General features: G+C 41.7%; 1 protein-coding gene across 3 annotated transcripts in view; it reads right to left on the reverse strand.

Moving 5' to 3' along the window:
• The window catches only part of GULP1 (GULP PTB domain containing engulfment adaptor 1), a 360,071-nt gene that overhangs the window by 48,121 nt on the left and 289,274 nt on the right, over nucleotides 1-22,676 (reverse strand). For all 3 annotated transcript variants that reach the window (XM_030209287.1, XM_030209289.1, XM_030209288.1), the window contains 2 exons: nucleotides 15,726-15,842; nucleotides 8,330-8,422 (listed from right to left, as the gene is read on the reverse strand). In XM_030209287.1, the coding sequence (XP_030065147.1) occupies nucleotides 8,330-8,422; nucleotides 15,726-15,842 (210 nt within the window). The remainder of the gene's footprint in view (nucleotides 1-8,329; nucleotides 8,423-15,725; nucleotides 15,843-22,676) is intronic.

Here is a 22,676-nt window from a genome sequence, read left to right on the forward strand (position 1 = left end):
AGTGGGAGAATAGCGCCATCTCCAGCAATAGTAGGGAGTTCAGTGAGCGCTATGCAGGTCTCGCAAAAGGGCCATACATTGTGTGAGATTGCATCTTTAGACTATCAGTTGGCAAGGAAGTTGAGGCAAAAGATTTTGCGAGGCCACCGGTATGTTGATTGTTTTCACTTTGATGGAGCAGAAGCATAAGAGTGGTGAGTGGAAAAAGGGAGATGAGCAGAAGGATGCAGGGGCAAAGAAAAATGGGAAGGTTTCAAGGACTTTTTTTAATTGGCTATTACCACTTAATATTTATGCTAATGTGATCATGTCAGTAAAGCTGGCTATCCAGGACTGTGGAAATACATAGATCTGATTTTACGAGCTTATTGTAAGTACTGGAGTTGGGGCATGGTTGAACGATGATGAGCAATTCAGGCACAGTTTAGCTAAGGATAAAGTTGAGGCATGGGGGTATCAGGATGCTGATTTATGGTTAGCAGAGATGATGGCTTTGCGGCCCTTGTTTTATAGGTAGGGAGGCACCTCCAGAGGGGATTAGCTGCCTTTGGAGGGTCAGAATTTATATCTGGGGGCAACTGGGACTTTCTGGATTTGGAAAAGCAGTGATCACTGGGCAGGGTGCGGGACAGCATAAGCAAGTTTGTGCCCAGTTCAACTCCTGCAGGTGTGAGTGGGCTGGGTGTAAATTTTGGCATTACTGCAGCAAGTGTAATGGTCTCCACCCAAGTCATAAGTACATATGTATTGCCATATTGGGAAAGACCAAAGGTCCATCAAGCCCAACATCCTGTTTCCAACAGTGGCCAATCCAGGTCACAAACACCTGGCAAGATCCCAAAAATGTACAAAACATTCTATACTGCTTACCCCAGAAACAGTGGATTTTCCCCAAGTCCATTTAATAATGGTCTATGGACTTTTTCTTTAGGAAACCAGCCAAACCTTTTTTAAACTCCGCTAAGCTAACCACCTTTACCACATTTTCTGGCAACGAATTCCAGAGTTTAATTACACGTTGAGTGAAAAAACATTTTCTCCAATTCATTTTAAATTTACTACATCATAGCTTCATTGCATGCCCCCTACTCCTAGTATTTTTGGAAAACGTAAACAGACATAAGTACATAAGTACATAAGTAGTGCCATACTGGGAAAGACCAAAGGTCCATCTAGCCCAGCATCCTGTCACCGACAGTGGCCAATCCAGGTCAAGGGCACCTGGCACGCTCCCCAAACGTAAAAACATTCCAGACAAGTTATACCTAAAAATGCGGAATTTTTCCAAGTCCATTTAATAGCGGTCTATGGACTTGTCCTTTAGGAATCTGTCTAACCCCTTTTTAAACTCCGTCAAGCTAACCGCCCGTACCACGTTCTCCGGCAATGAATTCCAGAGTCTAATTACACGTTGGGTGAAGAAAAATTTTCTCCGATTCGTTTTAAATTTACCACACTGTAGCTTCAACTCATGCCCTCTAGTCCTAGTATTTTTGGATAGCGTGAACAGTCGCTTCACATCCACCCGATCCATTCCACTCATTATTTTATACACTTCTATCATATCTCCCCTCAGCCGTCTCTTCTCCAAGCTGAAAAGCCCTAGCCTTCTCAGCCTCTCTTCATAGGAAAGTCGTCCCATCCCCACTATCATTTTCGTCGCCCTTCGCTGTACCTTTTCCAATTCTACTATATCTTTTTTGAGATACGGAGACCAGTACTGAACACAATACTCCAGGTGCGGTCGCACCATGGAGCGATACAACGACATTATAACATCCGCACACCTGGACTCCATACCCTTCCTAATAACACCCAACATTCTATTCGCTTTCCTAGCCGCAGCAGCACACTGAGCAGAAGGTTTCAGCGTATCATCGACGACGACACCCAGATCCCTTTCTTGATCCGTAACTCCTAACGTGGAACCTTGCAAGACGTAGCTATAATTCGGGTTCCTCTTACCCACATGCATCACTTTGCACTTGTCAACATTGAACTTCATCTGCCACTTGCACGCCCATTCTCCCAGTCTCGCAAGGTCCTCCTGTAATCGTTCACATTCCTCCTGCGACTTGACGACCCTGAATAATTTTGTGTCATCGGCGAATTTAATTACCTCACTAGTTATTCCCATCTCTAGGTCATTTATAAATACATTAAAAAGCAACGGACCCAGCACAGACCCCTGCGGGACCCCACTAACTACCCTCCTCCACTGAGAATACTGGCCACGCAATCCTACTCTCTGCTTCCTATCTTTCAACCAGTTCTTAATCCATAATAATACCCTACCTCCGATTCCATGACTCTGCAATTTCTTCAGGAGTCTTTCGTGCGGCACTTTGTCAAACGCCTTCTGAAAATCCAGATATACAATATCAACCGGCTCCCCATTGTCCACGTTTGCTTACCCCCTCAAAAAAATGCATTAGATTGGTGAGGCAAGACTTCCCTTCACTAAATCCGTGCTGACTTTGTCTCATCAGTCCACTCCGTTCCACTCCACTCATTATTTTATAGACCTCTATCATACCTACCCTCAGCCGCCTTTTCTCCAAGATGACGAGCCCTAGCTGCTTTAGCCTTTCCTCATAGGGAAGTTGTCCCATCCCCTTTATCATTTTCGTCGCCCTTCTCTGCACCTTTTCTAATTCCACTATATCTTTTTTGACATACGGCGACCAGAATTGAACACAATATTCGAGGTGCGGTCGCACCACGGAGCGATACAAAGGCATTATAACGTCTTCATTTTTGTTTTCCATTCCTTTCCTAATAATTCCTAACATTCTATTTGCTTTCTTAGCCACTGCTGCACACTGAGCAGAAGGTTTCAACGTATCATCAACGACGACACCTAGATCCCTTTCTTGGTCCATGACTCCTAATGTGGAACCTTGCATGACATAGCTATAATTCGGGTTCCTCTTGTAATTTTTCACAATCCTCCCGCGATTTAATAACTTTGTGTCATCAGCAAATTTAATTACCTCACTAGTTACTCCCATCTCTAGGTCATTTATAAATATGTTAAAAAGCAGCGGTCCCAGCACAGAGCCCTGGGGAACACCACTAACTACCCTTCTCCAATTTTCTCTGTTTACTATCTTTTAACCAGTTTTTAATCCACAATAGAACACTACCTCCTATCCCATGACTCTCCAATTTCCTCTGGAGTCTTTCATGAGGTATTTTGTCAAACGCCTTCTGAAAATCCAGATACACAATATCAACCGGCTCCCCTTTATCCACATGTTTGTTCACCCCTTGAAAGAAATGTAGTAGATTGGTGAGGCAAGATTTCCTTTCACTAAATCCATGTTGACTTTGTTTCATTAATCCATGCTTTTGAATATGCTCTGTAATTTTATTCTTAATAATAGTCTCTACCATTTTGCCCAGCACAGATGTCAGACTCACCAGTCTATAATTTCCCGTATCTCCTCTGGAACCTTTTTTAAAAATTGGCGCTACATTGGCCACTCTCCAATCTTCTGGTACCACGCTTGATTTTAAGGATAAATTACATATTTCTAACAATAGCTCCGCAAGCTCATTTTTCAGTTCTATCAGTACTCTGGGATGAATACCATCCGGTCCAGATTTGCTACTCTTCAGTTTGTAGAACTGCCCCATTACATCCTCCAGGTTTACAGAGAATTCATTAAGTTTCTCCGACTCATCAGCTTCGAATACCATTTTCGGCACTGGTATCCCACCCAAATCTTCCTCGGTGAAGTCCGAAGCAAAGAATTAATTTAATCTCTCCACTACGGCTTTGTGTTTCCTGATCGCCCCTTTTTACTCCTCGGTCATATGCAGGTCCCTGGAGCAGTTTTAGTGAGTGCAGTGCACTTCAGGCAGGAGGACCTAGGCTCATCCTCCCCTACCTGTTAACACCTGTGGTGGTAAATGTGAGCCCTTCAAACCCACCAGAAACCCACTGTACCCACATCTAGGTGCCCCCCTTCATCCATAAGGGCTACTTAAGTGGTGTACAGTTGTGGGGAGTGGGTTTTGGGGGGGGGGGAGTTGAGGGGCTCAGCACACAAGATAAGGGAGTTATACACCTCGGAGCAATTTGTGAAGTCCACTGCTGTGCCCCCTAGGGTGCCTGATTGGTGTCCTGGCATGTCAGGGGGACCAGTGCACTACGAATGCTGGCTCCTCCCACAACCAAATGGCTTGTATTTGGTCATTTCTGAGATGGGCGTCCTCGGTTTCCATTATCGCCAAATATCAGAAACGACCAAGTCTAAGGACGACCATCTCTAGTGACGACCTAATGGTCAAGATTTGGGCGCCCCGACTGTATTATCAAAACAAAAGATGGACACCCATCTTGTTTCGATAATATAGGTTTCCCTGACCCTTCGACAGGACATCCTGCGAGGACGTCTTCAGGAAAACTTGGGTGCCCCTTTTGATTATGTCCCTCCATGGTGACTATCCTTACATCCTGTGGTCCCACTAGTCTATGCTTCCGTTATCTCTTCACTTTTGAAATAAGGATCCACTGTGTTTGCCCCATACCTTTTGGAAGCCTGTTACTATTTTAGCCTTCACTACCCATTCTGAGAAGACATTCCCAGGGATTCACCACCCTTTCTCTGAAAAGAAAAAAAAACAAAAAAAAAAGTTTTCATGATATTGTTCAGAGTTTACCCCTTTGGAGGTCCATTTTATGACCTTAGTTCTACAACTTCCACTTAATTCACTTGAGGGCTGCTGGATCAGACATTACCATGTGAGCTTCTACACTCTCCAGCTACGTCTCATCTTCACTATAGGGCTGCCAGGCAAATAACTATCTTGCAGCTCCTCCTCAGCATGGAACAGCCAGATCTGTCACTCTTCTGCTTCACATACCTTGTTACAGTAGCTCAGCTTTTCACCGAGTTTGATCCAGTGCACACATTTTTGTTTACAGCCTGCAAGACTTTTCAGTACTGTTCCCATCAATGATTGAGACCACATCTAGAAAACACTGGTATATGGCACAATTACTGTGCATAAAAATCTACTTATAATTGTCATGTTTCTGGGCAATCCTACAGTGTGGTAAATGCTCTTTCTAGTGTTTTTCCTCAAATGTGACAATAACGGAATGAAAACTGCCTTGAAGAGTACATTCTTTAAAACTGGAATGAAAGCCAAATGAAGAGCCATAAAAGGGGATTTCTAAATGCTTTTTGAAAACAATGCAAAATGTGCTTGCTTTCAAATAACTGGAAGATAGCAGATGTGACTTATGGAAAAGCTCAGACTGTTATAGAAAGCAGGGATGTGGTTAGGTGTTTGACGTCTGAGAAAGGAACAACATTAATAAACATGGGAAATCCGTGACTCATTAACTAATTAAATTAAGCCAAAAAATTAAAACAAACCATATTGGTTCATTTATAGCATTTAAAAACAGTCCTTACAGTGCAACTATTCTGTAGTATCATAGTTCTTCACAGGCTTCTTGCTTAGTAAATTTAAGCAAGAAGAAAGTGACTTCATATCTATTCAAAGAGAAAAGATACTATGCCTGAATTCTTTACTGAGCTTTGACATATTGTGAAATATCATTCTTCCTCAGGTAGAAACAATATTAGATGAATAAATTATTTTCACCTGCTCTCCCAGCTTTCAAAATACAGAAGAAAAATAATATATGTGGAAACAGACTATAGTTACTAAAGCCTTTAGTAGATTTAGGAGCTTATTTACTAAAATGCACTAAACAGCTACCACATGCTAATAATCTCCCACTAACTGCTTAATGTGGAATGGGGCAAGGACTGAAAGGGGGATGGGCAGGACTGTACAATGCAGTTAGCACATAGTAATTAGCATGCACTATCACCAATACAATAGCCCTTATGGGTGAAGGGGTTACCTATATGTGGGTACAGTGGGTTTCTGGTGAGTTTTGAAGGGCTCACGGTTTCCATCACAAGCATAACAGGTAGAGGGAGGTATGGGACTGAGTCCACCTGTCTGCAGTGCACTGCACCCACGACTAGCATCTCCAGGGACCTGAACACTGCTCTAATGGATCCAAGTATAATATTTGAGGCTGGTAAGTAATGTTTTTAAATCACATTTTTTGGGGTGTGGAAGGGGGTTAGTGACCACTGGCGAAGTAAGGGGAGATCATCCTTGATACCCTCCAGTGGTCATCTGGTCATTTAGGGCACTGGCTTGTTAATAAAACAGGTCTAGACCAAAACGTCCAACTTATAGCCCTGGATATTTTTGTGTTGTTCCATTATGACAGAAAAATGAAGTGTTAGGAATGCCCAGGTCCCGCCCTTAACACACCCCTGACTCGCCTCCTTGTGATTTGAATGCACTTCTGACGGACATCTAAAAATTGGTTTTGAGAATACCAATTTGGATGTTTTTGTGAGAAAAATAACTGAATGCAGATTTTTGCCACTTTTTGGACATTTTTCTCTTTTGACAATAAGCCCCACATTCTGCTTAAAAAATCTTCCCAAAAAACAAAGGAGACGCATGGTGCTCACATACCATGAAACAAGAAGAGAAAGCAAACACCACTGCACAATATATGGCACCAAAATACAATTATTATAATTGCTTTTATTTTGGTGTTATAAATTGTACTGTGGTTCTTACTGCTTCTTTTTAAATATATATTATACACCCACAGAAACCCCACTCCCAACAATGGGTGCAGAGCAGATCTGGGACATTTCACATAGAACTCAACAAATAACTCCTATTCTTGTATCTTTTCAGTAACAATACAAGACATACTGGGGCCCTTTTACAAAGGTGCGTTAGGCTCTACGCCCAAGCAGTGTGTGCCAAAATGAGACTACCGCCAGGCTACCATGCTCCCTGGTGGTAATTTCAGATTTGTCGTATGCCCATAATGCTGGATGATTTATTTCCTCCCACATGTGGCGTTTCCAGCAATAATTGGCACTTGGCGCATGCTGACCAGTTACCGCATGTGTAGCGTATGAACCCTTACCGCTAGATCAATGGGCGGCGTTAAGTCCTCAGACCGGTTTTAGGCGCACGCTAGTTTCAGTTTTACCGCATGCCCTTTCCCCATCTCATTAAAAAAAAAATCCCTTTTTTGAGGACATGGTAAAAACAGGCTCGGCATGCACCCAAAACACGCACCTACATTACCACAGGCCACTTTTTACCGTGGCTTAGTAAAAGGACCCCACTGTGAAGTAATACAAAATGCTATAGCTACTCAGGAACTATAGAGCAAATCTACTATACCACAGTGGCACCAACTTCCAAAACTCACACAAGCAGCCTACCCATAAAAGACAGCACCATAAATATTGAAGTGGGCTTTTCTGACTTAGAAGAGAGACACAGATGAGGCACAAGGTTTTCTTGGCCTTTCGGCCTCAAATACAAGCTTTGGGTGCCAATTTTGTGCTAAGATTTCCTTGTTTATGTTTTATTGTTCTTGAGGGTAAGCAGTTTCAATTTTTTGATCCTAAACAACTGGAAGATTTCTTAAAGTCCATAGAGGATGTTAATGTAGTTGTATGATCCCATATGCTCACTGTTTAGGGAGGCTGAAAAAGTGGACTAGGTTGATATACCTTTCTAAAGAGTTTCTTTGCTTTTTTCATTTATTATGTTTCCTTACTCTTGGATCTTGCCGCGCGTCCATTTTGGGTCTGAGACCTTACCGCCAGCCATTGACCTAGCAGTAAAGACTCACATGGTAACCGGGTGGTAATGACCTATGTGCGCTAAAAACGCTAGTGCACCTTAGTAAACAGGGCTTACAGTTTATATAAATTTAATTTAATGTTATGTCAACCTATGTATTTGTATAAAGTTAATATATGTTGAAAAGTTTGAATATGTGTTAAAAAGTTTTTGTTAACACAAATATGTGAAATGAACCAACTTTTCCTGATGGGAAAAAGTCTGATAATGATCTGAAAAGTTTTCCTGTGCATATGTTCCAGTGCAGAACAGTTGAAATTTGCCTCCATAAAATGTATGGTGTTGATATGCACATTAATTTTTGCACATATATATATATATATATATTACTCCTATCAAATAAATTATAAAAAATATACAGAAGTGAAGGCTACTTTCAAGTTTAACTAGAAGATACCCAGAGGAAATATAACTTTAGAATATAAAGGAAACTATATAATAAACAATTATTAGTAACATGTCATGACATGTTCAATTTGCATCTAGTGGACAATGAAGTATGGAATGAGGCAGTATATAATAGAATTTATTACTGTTCCTTGAATAATAGTAATCAATCATATTAAGGAATATTAATTTACAATGCAAATTTGTTTTCCATACTTACTGGAGATGTGGGTATGTCATTTATCCTTAATTGATTTTCTAAATCCTGTACTTTATTTTTCAGTTCTGTATTTTCTGCTTCTAGCTCCTGGATCTGTAAAACAAAGTTAATCAAATTTTCAAAAATCTTTTTTTTTAATGCAATTGTTGGTAACAATTATTTTGTCACCATTAAACTACAAACATTAGCCACACATTATAAATGTATTAAGAGGTGTAACTGTGCATGCTTTATTACCCACTAATGCTCACATTATTTATCATTAAGTTGGAGTTAATGCTAAGTGACATTTCATTAAGATTTGTCATATCCAAATTCATTAAACACAGCTTATTCATATGAAAATGGGGTTAATTAAATCATGTTACCTTAAACAGTCTAGGTTAAAGTTTGGTGTTAGCCGGTAGATTTTACTATTCTTAAGGGGGGCGGGGGGCGGTAGTTAAGCTGTAGTATTAGCTTTTGATGGTTAATGTGACACCATATGGAGATACCAATTTCTTTCCACCCTCCTGATTTAAGAAAGGTTTCTTTGAAACAACATCTGATGGAACCGGCCTGATCCTCCACCCTGATCCACCTCCCTGCCCAGCCTAGCCATCGTATTTCCTGAAATGCAACTGAAGAAATGATAGTAATAATAATGCTTGATATAAGCTCAAAGTGGCCCTGTCATTTCTTGAGGTGTGGACATGCTCAGAAGATGCTTGAAATGTTTTGTAGGAAAATTGGTTGATAGGCACAGTGGGCTGATATTCAGACTGTGGGAGGTAGTTGGGCTACCTCCTTGGCTAGCACTGAGCCCGGATATTCAATGTCGGGCTGTTTCTGGCGACCAACATTGAATATCTGGTTTATTTCTGGCTGTTAAGAACATAACTGGCCAAGTCAATATTCACCGCTGGCTAAGTTCATAGCGGCCAAAGATAGATCTGCTATTGATGCACCCATATTTGTTTGCAAAAATTAGCCAGCAGTGCCCTGAAATCAGTGGATAGCCAATTATATCGCACGATATGATAGCCTGTTATATCGCTAACTGGGCATATTCATCGGGGGACAGCTGGCTATCTTCCACTGAATACTGGCAGATAGCCAGCTAAGTACCATTTAACCAGCCAGTTGCCAATCCTGGCCTGTTAAATGGTTTTGAATATCAGCCGGAGTAAGTCCGGAGAGAAAATGAACCCTGTGGGGACACTGAACTTCAATAAGGATTAAGGATTGTAGGGAGAATCAGAGCCCTCTCTATTATGCCAACTTTCACAATTATCTGCCACACAATTATGTATTTAATGCCAGATGAAGTCCCTATGCCCTTTCAGAGTCTATTTTCAAAGGGTTTCACTGTCCAGCGTGGGGAGTTAGGTTCTTAACTCAATCCCTCTGAAAATCTACTAGAGTTGAGCATCTAAAACTACAGCCTATATTTACTAACATCCTAATTCTATAATCTTGCAAGAACATTTTTGTGCTTCGCACATAAAGATGATAGTATATAGCCAATTAAGTGCATAACTTAATTGTTAAACTAGACACTAATTGTTGTTAATCAATAATTGGCTATAATTGGAGTTATTTAGCTAGCATAACCTTTCAGCATCAACAACCTAAATTGGGCTTCTAAGTGGGGGAGGGGGAGTTATAAATGTGAGCTGCTGTTAAGATGTGTTTTTTCTTTTTTTACTGTTAATCTGTGTTATTAGTAACTACAACTCACTGCATAAAATGAAACAAGTTAATGATAAAATAACATGACTCAAAAACTATGCCCCTAAATTTAAGCAAATGAATTGCAGGCTTAAATTTAAGCACCTTTTTTAGGAGGATTTTATTTATTTATTTAGTTGTTGCATTTGCACCCCCACATTTTCCCACCTATTTGCAGGCTCAATGTGCTTACATAGTACCGTCAAAGGTGTTTGCCCAGTCGGTGGATAACAAATACAAAGTTGTATAGTGATCATATGAGGTATAAGTGGAGGGTCGGAATGGATGAAGATTGCGTGATGTCCTGTTCGATCATAGTCATGCTGTGTTGGTAGGTGAAGAGGGTTACGTGGGGTCGCTGGGGTAGGCCTTTTTGAAGAGGTAGGTTTTCAGTAATTTCCTGAAGTTCAAGTGGTCGTGGATTGTTTTCACAGCTTTTGGGAGCCCATTCCATAGTTGTGTGCTTATGTAGGAGAAGTCGGCTGAGTAAATTGTTTTGTATTTCAGTCCTTTGCAATTTGGGTAGTGTAGGTTTAGGTAGGAACTTGACGATCTGACTTGGTTTCTTATTGGTAAGTCTATAAGGTCTGTCATGCATCCTGGGACTACGCCGTACATGATTTTGTGGACTAAGGTGCAGATTTTGAAGATGATCCATTCTTTGATTGGGAGCCAATGCAACTTTTCTCGGAGGGGTTTGGCACTTTCAAAGCGTGTTTTGCTGATTATCAGCCTGGCTGCTGTATTTTGGGCGGTCTGGAGTTTTTTTATGAGTTGTTCTTTGCAGCCCGCGTAGATTCCGTTGCAATAATGTGCATGGCTTAGGACCATTGATCTTATTAGGTATCGAAAAGTTGCTCTTGGGAAGAAAGGTTTTAATCGTTTGAGCTTCCACATTGAATAGAACATTTTCTTTGTTACAGTTTACTTGGCTCTCGAGGGTAAGGTTGCAATCAAGTGTGACACCGAGTATTTTCAAACTGTCCGAGGTAGGGAGGGTATGTCCTGGAGTATTTATTGTTGTGGGTTTGTATTTGTTATATGGAGAGGAGAGGATGAGGCAATGTGTTTTTTCGCTGTTCAGTTTCAGTTGGAATGAGTTTGCCCAGGAGTCCATGATGTTCAGACTATCGTTGATTTTGTTGGTTATGTCTGAAGGGGATGTATATTGTAACATCATCTGCGTAAATGAATGGGTTAAGGCCTCGGTTGGATAAGGACTATGCCAGTGGAACCATCATCATGTTGAAGAGTATTGGTGATAATGGTGATCCTTGAGGTACTCCGCAGACTGCTTTCCACGGTGGTGATATGTTTGACTTTGATTTTATTTGATAAGTTCTGGTGGTTAGAAAGCCTTTGATCCAGTTAAGTACGATTCCTTCAATCCCGAAGTGGCCTAGTATTCTTAGTAGTATGTTGTGGTTTACCATGTCGAATGCGCTCGACATGTTGAACTGGAGGAGGAGTATGCTTTTGCCTGTGGCAATCTCCTGCTTGAATTTGGCCAGGAAGGTGACTAGGACAGTTTCGGTGCTATGGTGGGATCGGAATCCTGATTGTGAATTATGTAGTATTGACAACTTGTCCAGGTATTCTGTAAGCTGTTTAGTCACGAAGCTCTCCATCATTTTTACTACTAATGGGATAGACGCAACTGGGCGGTAATTGGTGATATCGTTTGTGCTTTTCTTGATGTCTTTTGGTAATCGGGTGAGTAGGATGTTGCCATGTCCCTCAGGGAAGAGACCTTGTTGTAACATGAAGTTTAGATGGCATATAAGGTCTGCTATGAAGCGGTCTGGGGCAGACTTGAGTAGATGACTGGGACATGTATCCAGTTTGCAGTGGGTCTTGGCGAACCTGTGAGTCGCTTGTGTAACTGATTCGGTGCTGAGGAGATTAAATGTTGTCCAAATGCGGTCAGCTGGGTATCCTTCGGACGATGGGTCCAGATCGTTGAAGAAGATTTCAATGTCGGTATTGTGATGAGGAAGTGTGCTGCGTAGCTTTATTATTATTTTTATTTATTTATTTATTATTTATTCATTTAATCAAAATTTACAAGAAACTTCTTGTTTAGGAAAGTGTCAGCTTTATTATTTTTTCGTTAAAGTAGTTAGCAAGTTTATCTGTGGGTGGGATGTCTGTGTTGGTTGTGGTGATAGGGGTGGTGTCTAGTAATAGTTTCTTCATATCTTTGTAGTCTGGTCCTAATTTGGTTTTGTAGTAGGACCTTTTAGTTTGTTTTATTGTGTATTTGTATTTTCTATGTATTTGTTTCCATGCGTTGAGTGTGTGTTCATCTTTTGTCTTTCTCCATACTCGTTCAAGTTTTCTAGATTGTGTTTTTTTAGTTCGTCATTGAACCAAGGTATAGTGTTTTGTCTTTTTGATATTTTTGTTTTTAAGGGTGCTATTTTGTTTAGTATGCTGTTGCATCTGCCATCCCAGTAGTTGAGATAAAGTATGGAATCAGTGCGTGTTGTCCATTCGTTGTCATATATTTGTTGCCAGAATATTTGTGGATCGATTTGCCCTATTGTAGTGTAAGTAGTACGTTCTGGTGTACTGTTTGAGCCCTTCTTCCGCCAGTTTAGAGTTAGGTTCATTTTGTAATGGTCAGTCCAAGGTATTGCTGTCCATTTGATGTCTGTTATTAATAGATTATTGTCTGTATATTATTGTTTTTAATTATTTTAATTATTATTAATAGATTGTCTGTAATTTTTCACCTTAAAAATTAGGTTCCTGAATTCATTTGAAAATCAATTTAAATTTAGACATGTACCTCCCGATATTCAGCGCTATTTAACCGGCCAGGAATTACTCCTGGCAAGTTAATTAGCATTTAACTGGCTAATTGCAAATATTCAGAGGGAAACAGCCTATTATCTCTGCTGAATATTCGTGGTTAGCGCATAGCAGCTAACCGGCTATATTGTGCGTTATAGCCGGTTAGCACTGAAATTCAGCACTGGGTTAAGTGGTTAAATAGGACAGTATAAATACCGGTCCTATCTTTAACCACTAGGGACTTAACTGGTTAGTGCTGAACATGGGCTTAACCAGTTAAGTTCCAGTGGCCCAAAATGAAAATAGATATTCAATGCTGGTGACCGGAAATAGCCAGAGTTAAATATTCAGGGTTATCACCGAACACGTCACTTATGAGGACTGCCTCCCACTATCAGCCCCCTAAAACTTAAGAGAAGCACTGAGTATGTTTTGAAAATTCACCCTTAAGTGACTTGGGGGCCTTTTTACTAAGCCGAATAAGCGTCTACACACGCCCAACGCACGCCAAAATGGAGTTGCCACCCGACTACCATGTGCCTCTTGCGGTAATTTCATTTTTGGATCTGCGTGCCAAGTGGTATTCGACGCGTGGAGGTCATTACCACCTGGTTAATGGCTGGCGCTAAGGTCTCAGACCCAAAATGGATGTGCAGCAATTTCATTTTGCCACACGTCCATATTCAGCAAAAATTTTTTAAAAAGCATTTTTTGCAGGTGCATTGAAAAATGATTCTGCGCGAAGCCCAAAAACACGTGTCGACACTACCGCAGGCCATTTTTCAGCACACCTTAGGTCATTAAATGTGCATATAGGGCCAGATTCTATATAAGGCGCCTAAAAAAATCTGCGTGGTAAACATTTCCGGCTAAGTGTATTCTATAAGCAGCACCTAGATTTAGGCGCAATATATAGAATATATTTTGGAATGCCCATTTTCCTGTCCATAACCATACCCATTTTGAACTGTGCGCATTAGACTTTAGGCGCAGTTCATTACAGAATATGCTTAGTAAGTTTTGAACATAAATTCTAATTATTGCTAATTAGTGATCATTATTGCTCATTAGGTGCTGTTATCATTGCTGATTAGCTTGTTAAGCCAATTAGGTTACATGCGTTGTTATGGAATACACTTAGATTTCAGCACGGAACTCTAGGTGCACTATACAGAATCTAGCAGCTAACACCAACATTACTGTAAGTGTGGGTTAATGAATGATTTCAATATTTTGTAGTAAACAGGCTCCTTTATCTCACTATGGGGCCATCTTACTATTCTGCACTTGTAAATTGGCTTAGTGTACCCTAACACTGGATTTTCCCCATACACCAAGCCCATTTGTGGCCATGCGTTAATGTGGTAGCATTTACCACTTCCTACTTAGGATGCGATAAGGGCTCCCATACTCTAGGCATGCTAACCAGTTAGCGTGCCAGTGATTTCAGTGAGCTAGCTGAATAGTGCTTCCATGACCATTCTCCACTCCTGAAATGCTCACTTCAAAAAAATTAAATATAATTATCATGCATTTAGCACATGCAGATAGCATAACTACTTCAGACTGTGTTAAGCATGCGTTAGCGCTTAGTACAGCTTAGTAAAAGGGCCCCTATGTTGCCAGTTGTATGTTTGTATTTACCTCGCACTTTTCCAATAGTTTAAGGTGAGTTAATAGTGCTACTTACCACTATTCCTTCATTGCTGCCAGTAGGGGGTGGTGCTTCAATATTGCGTTTTCAATTACTAAGGATAGTCATGTTCCTTTGAATCCTGCAGAGACTGCCTTGCCTGTTCCTCACTATTGAAAATGTAATAGTGAAAAGAACCCCCCACTGGAAGGACTCTTGCTCAGCTTCCAGGGAACTGTGCTACTTACTGTTGCTGAAAGTATGTGGCCCATTTTCCTTTTGTTATCAAAAAGACTGGGCAATTTCTTGAGGGTAAATGATTTATTCTACAAGAAAATAGGTCAAATGTGGCTACAGTGCAGAATAAATCCAAGACAGAAGGGCAACTTTCAAAACAGTTTTTCTTTTGACAATTAGATCTCTATTTGTTTTGAAAGTTGCTCTTTTAGGGGGTCCTTTTAACTAAGGTGCGCTGAAAAATGGCTTGCGGTAGTGTAGGCGTGGGTTTTGGGTGCGCGCCAATCCATTTTTCAGCGCGACTGTAAAAAAAAGCTCTTTTTAACATTTTTGCCAAAAATGGACGTGCAGCAAAATTAAAATTGTCGCACGTCCATTTTGGGTCTGAGACCTTACCGCCAGCCATTGACCTAGCAGTAAGGTCTCACAAGGTAATCGGGCAGTAATGACCTACGCACGCCAAATGCCACTTGGCATGCATAGCTGACGAGCGCCAGAAAATATTTTTTGGGTGTGCATAGTGGACACTTGCCAAAAATGAAATTACCACGTGAGCCACATGGTAGCCATGTGGTAATTCCATTTTGGTACATGGGGATGCATAGATGCTTATGCGGCCTAGTAAAAGGGCCCCTTAATAAGCTTGAAATTTTGATATCATCACTGGCTGTTAGCAAGGCTGCTCTTTGTCTTGAAATAATTTGTAATTACATCAACAAATGTCTAAGGAACCGTGCATGTAAAGAACTTTAGAACCTCACATTGTTTAGATTAAAGATGTTACCTTACATACTAAGATCCAAATTACATTTTATTATTGATCCAAAGTCACATAGTGGGGAGTACCTTTATAAATCCTTTTCCACGGTTCTACTTTTACAGGATCTGGCATATGGGTTCTCGGGGATGTAGTTTGTGTGGAGCACAGGCAGGACCTGTGATGTACACTGCTGTCAACTTTTGAGTATTATCCTCCCAAATTTCAGTCAATAAAATATAAGTCCACTATTAAGAACTTACTCTTTTCTGTAATCCAGCAATCTGTTTTCTAGTTTCAACGTCTTTCCCACCAGACTCCAGAAATTTTCTGTATGCCAAATCAAATGCCTGACCAATTGTTAGCGTTATTTCTTCAGCCTTAAAAAAACCATAAAGTATAATGGGTCATCATACTAATTATACAGTAGGTAAAGGAGTGATAGAAAATAACCAAACCATAGGTACATACACTATGCATTTTCCCATAGTATTTTATATATTTATTTGAGACATTTATATCCCACATTATCCCAAACAAGTTCAGGTTCAATGAGGCAAACAGGAAACAATTACTATGGTACAATGCAAGTAATGTGAGTAGGGTTACCATATAGCTCCAGAAAAAAAAAAAGAGGACACATTGATCCAGTCCAGGTTTTGCTTCCATTGAAAGCAATGGAAGTAAAACCCAGACTGGCTCAATCTGTCCTCCTTTTTCTGGAGCCATATGGTAATCCTAAATGTGAGCATACACAAGAAATGGACAATCTTAAACAAAAAATTGCCTCTGGACAGTAACCAAAACAAGATACCTAACATGCTCAGGAACTAACAAGCACTAGTGAAGGTGAGGGACTGATCAAACAGAAATGCCTTCAGCAACTTACAAAATAATAATCAGTAACATATCTCAGTGCATTAGATAAAGCGTTCCACATCTTAGAAGCCTGGTAGGTAAAACCTGCAGTATAAATAGATGTATAATGAAGATTCTTACAACTGGATCGGTGAAGCATGAGATATTCCTTAGATGTCAGAAAAGCATTTGTTGAAGGCAGGTCTACCAGGTTCTGCATGTAACTAGGCAATAGTCAATACAAAATTTGGTAAGCAAGTAGGCAAAGCTCAAAGGTGATCAGAGAATTTATTGGAAGCCAATGCAATTTAACCAGGGGAGAAGTTGCCCTAGAATATTGAGGAGCTCCACATTCAAGGTGGGCAGCAGTATTCTGCGTAATTGTAATTTCCTGACTAAGGAGCACTTCAAACATGGATAAACAGCATTACAATAATAAAATTTGTAAAGAACTAATGTTTGGACCAAAGAACGGAAGACACAGTTCAAAAAGAAAGGGTGCAATCGCTTCAATCTCCACAATGTATTGAAGACTCAAGAAACCACCTTTGACACCTGAGGTTCAAAGGACAGATACTGGTCAATGGTTACACCCAGAAGTTTCACAGTAGTAGCTAACGGTAAGTTATATTATTTATCATGAAATTCTGAATACCACGAGGTGACAGGGATTAGTCAGAATCAGGAATTTGGTTTTATCTTTGTTAAGTTTGAATTCAGCAGCCTGGGATGCCATCAGATTCAAGCCAGATTTCATGGTAGGCAAGATCTCTGAAATTCTCCAAAATGGAATATAAATGGTAATATCAGCAGCATACATGAAGGCCTTAAGATCTCTGGATTCCAGTAAACTACTTTGTGGAGCCATCATCAAACTGAACAGGATGGGGGGGGGGGGGGGAGCCCTGAGAACACCACAAACTGAGGGCCAGGATGGAGACAAAAGACCAGCCTGCTTTACTTGATAGTGTCTAGATTTTAGAAATCCACTGAATCACTGCCACTGTATCACAAATACCAACATGACACATCAAGCTTAGTAAAATGTAATGATCACCTGTATCAAAAGCACTAGACATATCAAATTGCAAAATTAAAAATTTCCTACCTAGGTTCAGTTCTTTCCTAAAAGAACTGGCTATCTGGGTAGTTAATACAGTTTCTGTACTATTTGCTGGCCTGAACCCAGATTGAGAGCTGTATAGGATGGAATGTGAGTGAAGGAATTCACAAGATAGGGGAAAACCTTCACTACACAGGATCCTCAAGGCTGAACTGAAACATATGAGAAACTTGCTTCAGTCTTTTGTATTTCTTTTTCTCTACTTTCTCTACTGTTATCCAGTCCTTTAGACATAGGGTCCAATCTGTTTTTCAGATTAATTCAAACCTGTAAAGTATGCTGGTTCTTAAACCATTTAGGATTATTCACGGCGATCCAATTTATTTGGGTTTCAGACTGTCAACCGACACAGAGAAACTTTGTTTTAAATGGGAATTACCTTTTTCACAGAAGTCTGTTTAGGACCAAAACTGATTATCAGAATTAATCAAAAGTACAAAATTTACACAGCTGAGGGGAAGTCAGCATTTTCAAATTCCATCACTAATTTTTGGGGGGTCTCAATCACTAAAGGGCCCGCACACGTGGAGGGGCATAATCGAAAGGGATGCCCAAGTTTTGCTAAGGACGTCCTCGCAAAACGTCCTGGTGGAGGGACAAGAAAACCCATATTAGTACATAAGTACATAAGTACATAAGTAGTGCCATACTGGGAAAGACCAAAGGTCCATCTAGCCCAGCATCCTGTCACCGACAGTGGCCAATCCAGGTCAAGGGCACCTGGCACGCTCCCCAAACGTAAAAACATTCCAGACAAGTTGTACCTAAAAATGAGGAATTTTTCCAGTCCATTTAATAGCGGTCTATGGACTTGTCCTTTAGGAATCTATCTAACCCCTTTTTAAACTCCGTCAAGCTAACCGCCCGTACCACGTTCTCCGGCAATGAATTCCAGAGTCTAATTACACGTTGGGTGAAGAAAAATTTTCTCCGATTCGTTTTAAATTTACCACACTGTAGCTTCAACTCATGCCCTCTAGTCCTAGTATTTTTGGATAGCGTGAACAGTCGCTTCACATCCACCCGATCCATTCCACTCATTATTTTATACACTTCTATCATATCTCCCCTCAGCCGTCTCTTCTCCAAGCTGAAAAGCCCTAGCCTTCTCAGCCTCTCTTCATAGGAAAGTCGTCCCATCCCCACTATCATTTTCGTCGCCCTTCGCTGTACCTTTTCCAATTCTACTATATCTTTTTTGAGATACGGAGACCAGTACTGAACACAATACTCCAGGTGCGGTCGCACCATGGAGCGATACAACGGCATTATAACATCCGCACACCTGGACTCCATACCCTTCTTAATAACACCCAACATTCTATTCGCTTTCCTAGCCGCAGCAGCACACTGAGCAGAAGGTTTCAGCGCATCATCGACGACGACACCCAGATCCCTTTCTTGATCCGTAACTCCTAACGCGGAACCTTGCAAGACGTAGCTATAATTCGGGTTCCTCTTACCCACATGCATCACTTTGCACTTGTCAACATTGAACTTCATCTGCCACTTGCACGCCCATTCTCCCAGTCTCGCAAGGTCCTCCTGTAATCGTTCACATTCCTCCTGCGACTTGACGACCCTGAATAATTTTGTGTCATCGGCGAATTTAATTACCTCACTAGTTATTCCCATCTCTAGGTCATTTATAAATACATTAAAAAGCAACGGACCCAGCACAGACCCCTGCGGGACCCCACTAACTACCCTCCTCCACTGAGAATACTGGCCACGCAATCCTACTCTCTGCTTCCTATCTTTCAACCAGTTCTTAATCCATAATAATACCCTACCTCCGATTCCATGACTCTGCAATTTCTTCAGGAGTCTTTCGTGCGGCACTTTGTCAAACGCCTTCTGAAAATCCAGATATACAATATCAACCGGCTCCCCATTGTCCACATGTTTGCTTACCCCCTCAAAAAAATGCATTAGATTGGTGAGGCAAGACTTCCCTTCACTAAATCCGTGCTGACTTTGTCTCATCAGTCCATGTTTTTGTATATGCTCTGCAATTTTATTCTTAATAATAGCCTCCACCATCTTGCCCGGCACCGACGTCAGACTCACCGGTCTATAATTTCCCGGATCTCCTCTGGAACCCTTCTTAAAAATCGGAGTAACATTGGCTACCCTCCAGTCTTCCGGTATTACACTCGATTTTAGGGACAGATTGCATATTTCTAACAGTAGCTCCGCAAGTTCATTTTTTAGTTCTATTAATACTCTGGGATGAATACCATCAGGTCCCGGTGATTTACTACTCTTCAGCTTGCTGAACTGACCCATTACATCCTCCAAGGTTACAGAGAATTTGTTTAGTTTCTCCGATTCCCCCGCTTCAAATATTCTTTCCGGCACCGGTGTCCCCCCCAAATCCTCCTCGGTGAAGACCGAAGCAAAGAATTCGTTTAATTTCTCCGCTACGGCTTTGTCCTCCTTGATCGCCCCTTTAACACCATTTTCGTCCAGCGGCCCAACCGACTCTTTGGCCGGTTTCCTGCTTTTAATGTATCTAAAAAAGTTTTTACTATGTATTTTTGCTTCCAACGCTAATTTCTTCTCAAAGTCCTTTTTTGCCCTCCTTATCTCCGCTTTGCATTTGGCTTGGCATTCCTTATGATCTATCCTGTTACTTTCAGTTGGTTCTCTTCTCCACTTTCTGAAGGATTGTTTTTTGGCTCTAATGATTTCCTTTATCTTACTGTTTAGCCACGCCGGCTGACGTTTAGTCTTTTTTCCCTTTTTTCTAATACGTGGAATATATTTGTCCTGAACCTCCAGGATGGCGTTTTTAAATGGACGTCTATCTTTCATTTTGATAACACGGTCGGCGATGCCCAAATCCTGAAATTTAGGTCGTTCTTAGAGATGGTCGTGTCTGATTTTTGGACGCCCATCTCAGAAACGACCAAATGCAAGCTCTTTGGTCGTGGGAGGAGCCAGCATTCGTAGTGCACTGGTCCCCCTCACATGCCAGGACACCAACCGGGCACCCTAGGGGGCACTGCAGTGGACTTCATAAATTGCTCCCAGGTACATAGCTCATCAGAAGAAAAGTACCTGGGATCTTCCTCTGACTCCCATGAACGCTCCTGCTCAGTATCAGATAAGACCTCTGTTAAGGTACTCCTACACTGAACCTGCCTCAACGCCAAGGAATGATGTCCTTGATGGCGATGTCGAGAGGCAGACGCCCGGTCTGACTGCGGCAAAGCTCCCTCCACTGACATCGAACGGGAGTCGACCTGGGTGGCAGGTCGGGGACCTCACCGCAGGAGAAGGGCTAGACACTGCTGCAGCAGATGGTACAGAAGGCGCAAGCTGACAGGCGTAGCAGTCCCTCCAGAAGTTCTGGAAACAAGGCCCAGGTGCGCTCGTCGAGAGCTGCCATCGGAGAAGGCTGCGGGGTCGGTGGAACAGGTGGTGTCAGAATCTGTGGAGGCTTGGGAGCAGGTACCGGGCTGCTAGGAAAACGATGCATCAGCACCTCCTTATAGAGGGGGAGCGATCCTCTCGGCGCCGACGCTTCTCGGGTGCCGACTCTCGATGCCCTGGAGCTCCCGGTACCATGTGCCAAAGGAGAACGATGACGGTGCTACCTCGCCTTCACTCGATGCCCATCATCGAGACTCCTCGGTACCGACGAGGAGGATGTGGAGTCCTCGCGTCTCCTCGCCATCGGTACCGATGAGGACGTGGAATCCTCACGTCTCCTCGGGGCCGGGTCCGATAAAGGCCAGTCCTGGGGGGCCTGCATAACAGGAGGCCTCAAGGCAGGTGGAGACCCACTCGATGCCTCACTGCTCCAAGCGCGAGTTGGTCTCTCAGCAGCCATTACCTCTCTTCCCAACGTTGATGCTCCTTTAGATGTCGATGCCGCCGACCTCAGTACCGATGTCAATGTCGAAGGACCGGACCGAGCCCCAAAAAGCTTTTCTGATTGGGCTTCTCAAGACACTTAGGTCCGTTTCTTCATACGAAGACAAAGACTACAAGCGGATGGGTTATGGTCGAGCCCAAGGCACGGGATACATCAGGTGTGGGTATCGGTACCGGAGATGGTCCGGTTGCACTGAGTACATTTGAAGCCGCTGGGTGTCTTCGATGACATGGAAGGGAAAACGGCTTCGGCAAAATTAAAAGATGCGATTATGCCTGTTAAAAGAAAAAGGGGCACAAAAAAATAAGGGAATAACCCGACCGACCGGCCTGGTCGTGTCGAAAAAACAAAGGAGACTTTAAAAGGGGACAAAACTAAAAATACATTATGGGAATTGTTTTTTTTTTTAATAATAAAATAAAATAAAGAAAAAATTAGAAGAAAAAAACCGAATAGTCGCAAAGACTCTTTCCTGGGCCTGAGAACAGCACAGAAAAAAAAAACTATCGCACCTCAACGTGGAGAAAATAAAACTAAGGGGAACACTCGCGCGACGGGCAGGAAGTCATCCGCGAATGTGTGGTGCGAATGATTTATGCACCAGAAGACTCTAGGCAAAACCTTTTTATTTTTGCTTCATAAATTTGCTCCGTTTCCTGGGCTGACGCGGACGTCGACCCACATGTGAGAACAAGCAGTCTGCTTGTCCTTGGAGAACAAGTTTTACAGCAAGTGACATTTATCAGTACCATCTGTTATAACTTTAGAATTTTAATCAGGAGTCCAAAATGGTCAGTCAAACAAGAAAGAATAAAGATTGTGCAAGGCTGATAAGGATACTTTTAAGTATCACAATGGCATTTTCAGTGAAATATACCAGAAGGCCTATGTTGCTACATTTTAATATATTGACTGTTGCTTAAATAATTCTCACTACATAAGTGGTACTACCATGCTGGGAAGAATCGGTTAACAAATTTTCTAAATCGCACTGTCAACTGGATACCGTCTTCCGCAACCTGGTACAATCAATGGTACTCAGTCATCTAGATTACTGCAACACACTCTACGCCAGCTGCAAAGAGCAAATAATCAAGAAACTTCAGACAGCTCAGAATACTGCAGCTAGACTCATATTCGGTAAAACAAAATACGAAAGCGCTAAACCTCTATGAGAAAAACTGCACTGGCTCCCACTCAAAGAACGTATCACGTTCAAAGTATGCACCCTAGTTCACAAAATTATTCATGGAGACGCACCAGCCTACATGTCAGACCTGATAGACTTACCAGTCAGGAATGCTAAAAAATCATCCAGTACATTCCTCAATCTTCACTTCCCAAATTGCA

This window comes from Microcaecilia unicolor, chromosome 7 (genome assembly GCF_901765095.1).
Source record: "Microcaecilia unicolor chromosome 7, aMicUni1.1, whole genome shotgun sequence".
In the NCBI taxonomy this organism is placed as follows: Eukaryota; Metazoa; Chordata; class Amphibia; order Gymnophiona; family Siphonopidae; genus Microcaecilia; species Microcaecilia unicolor.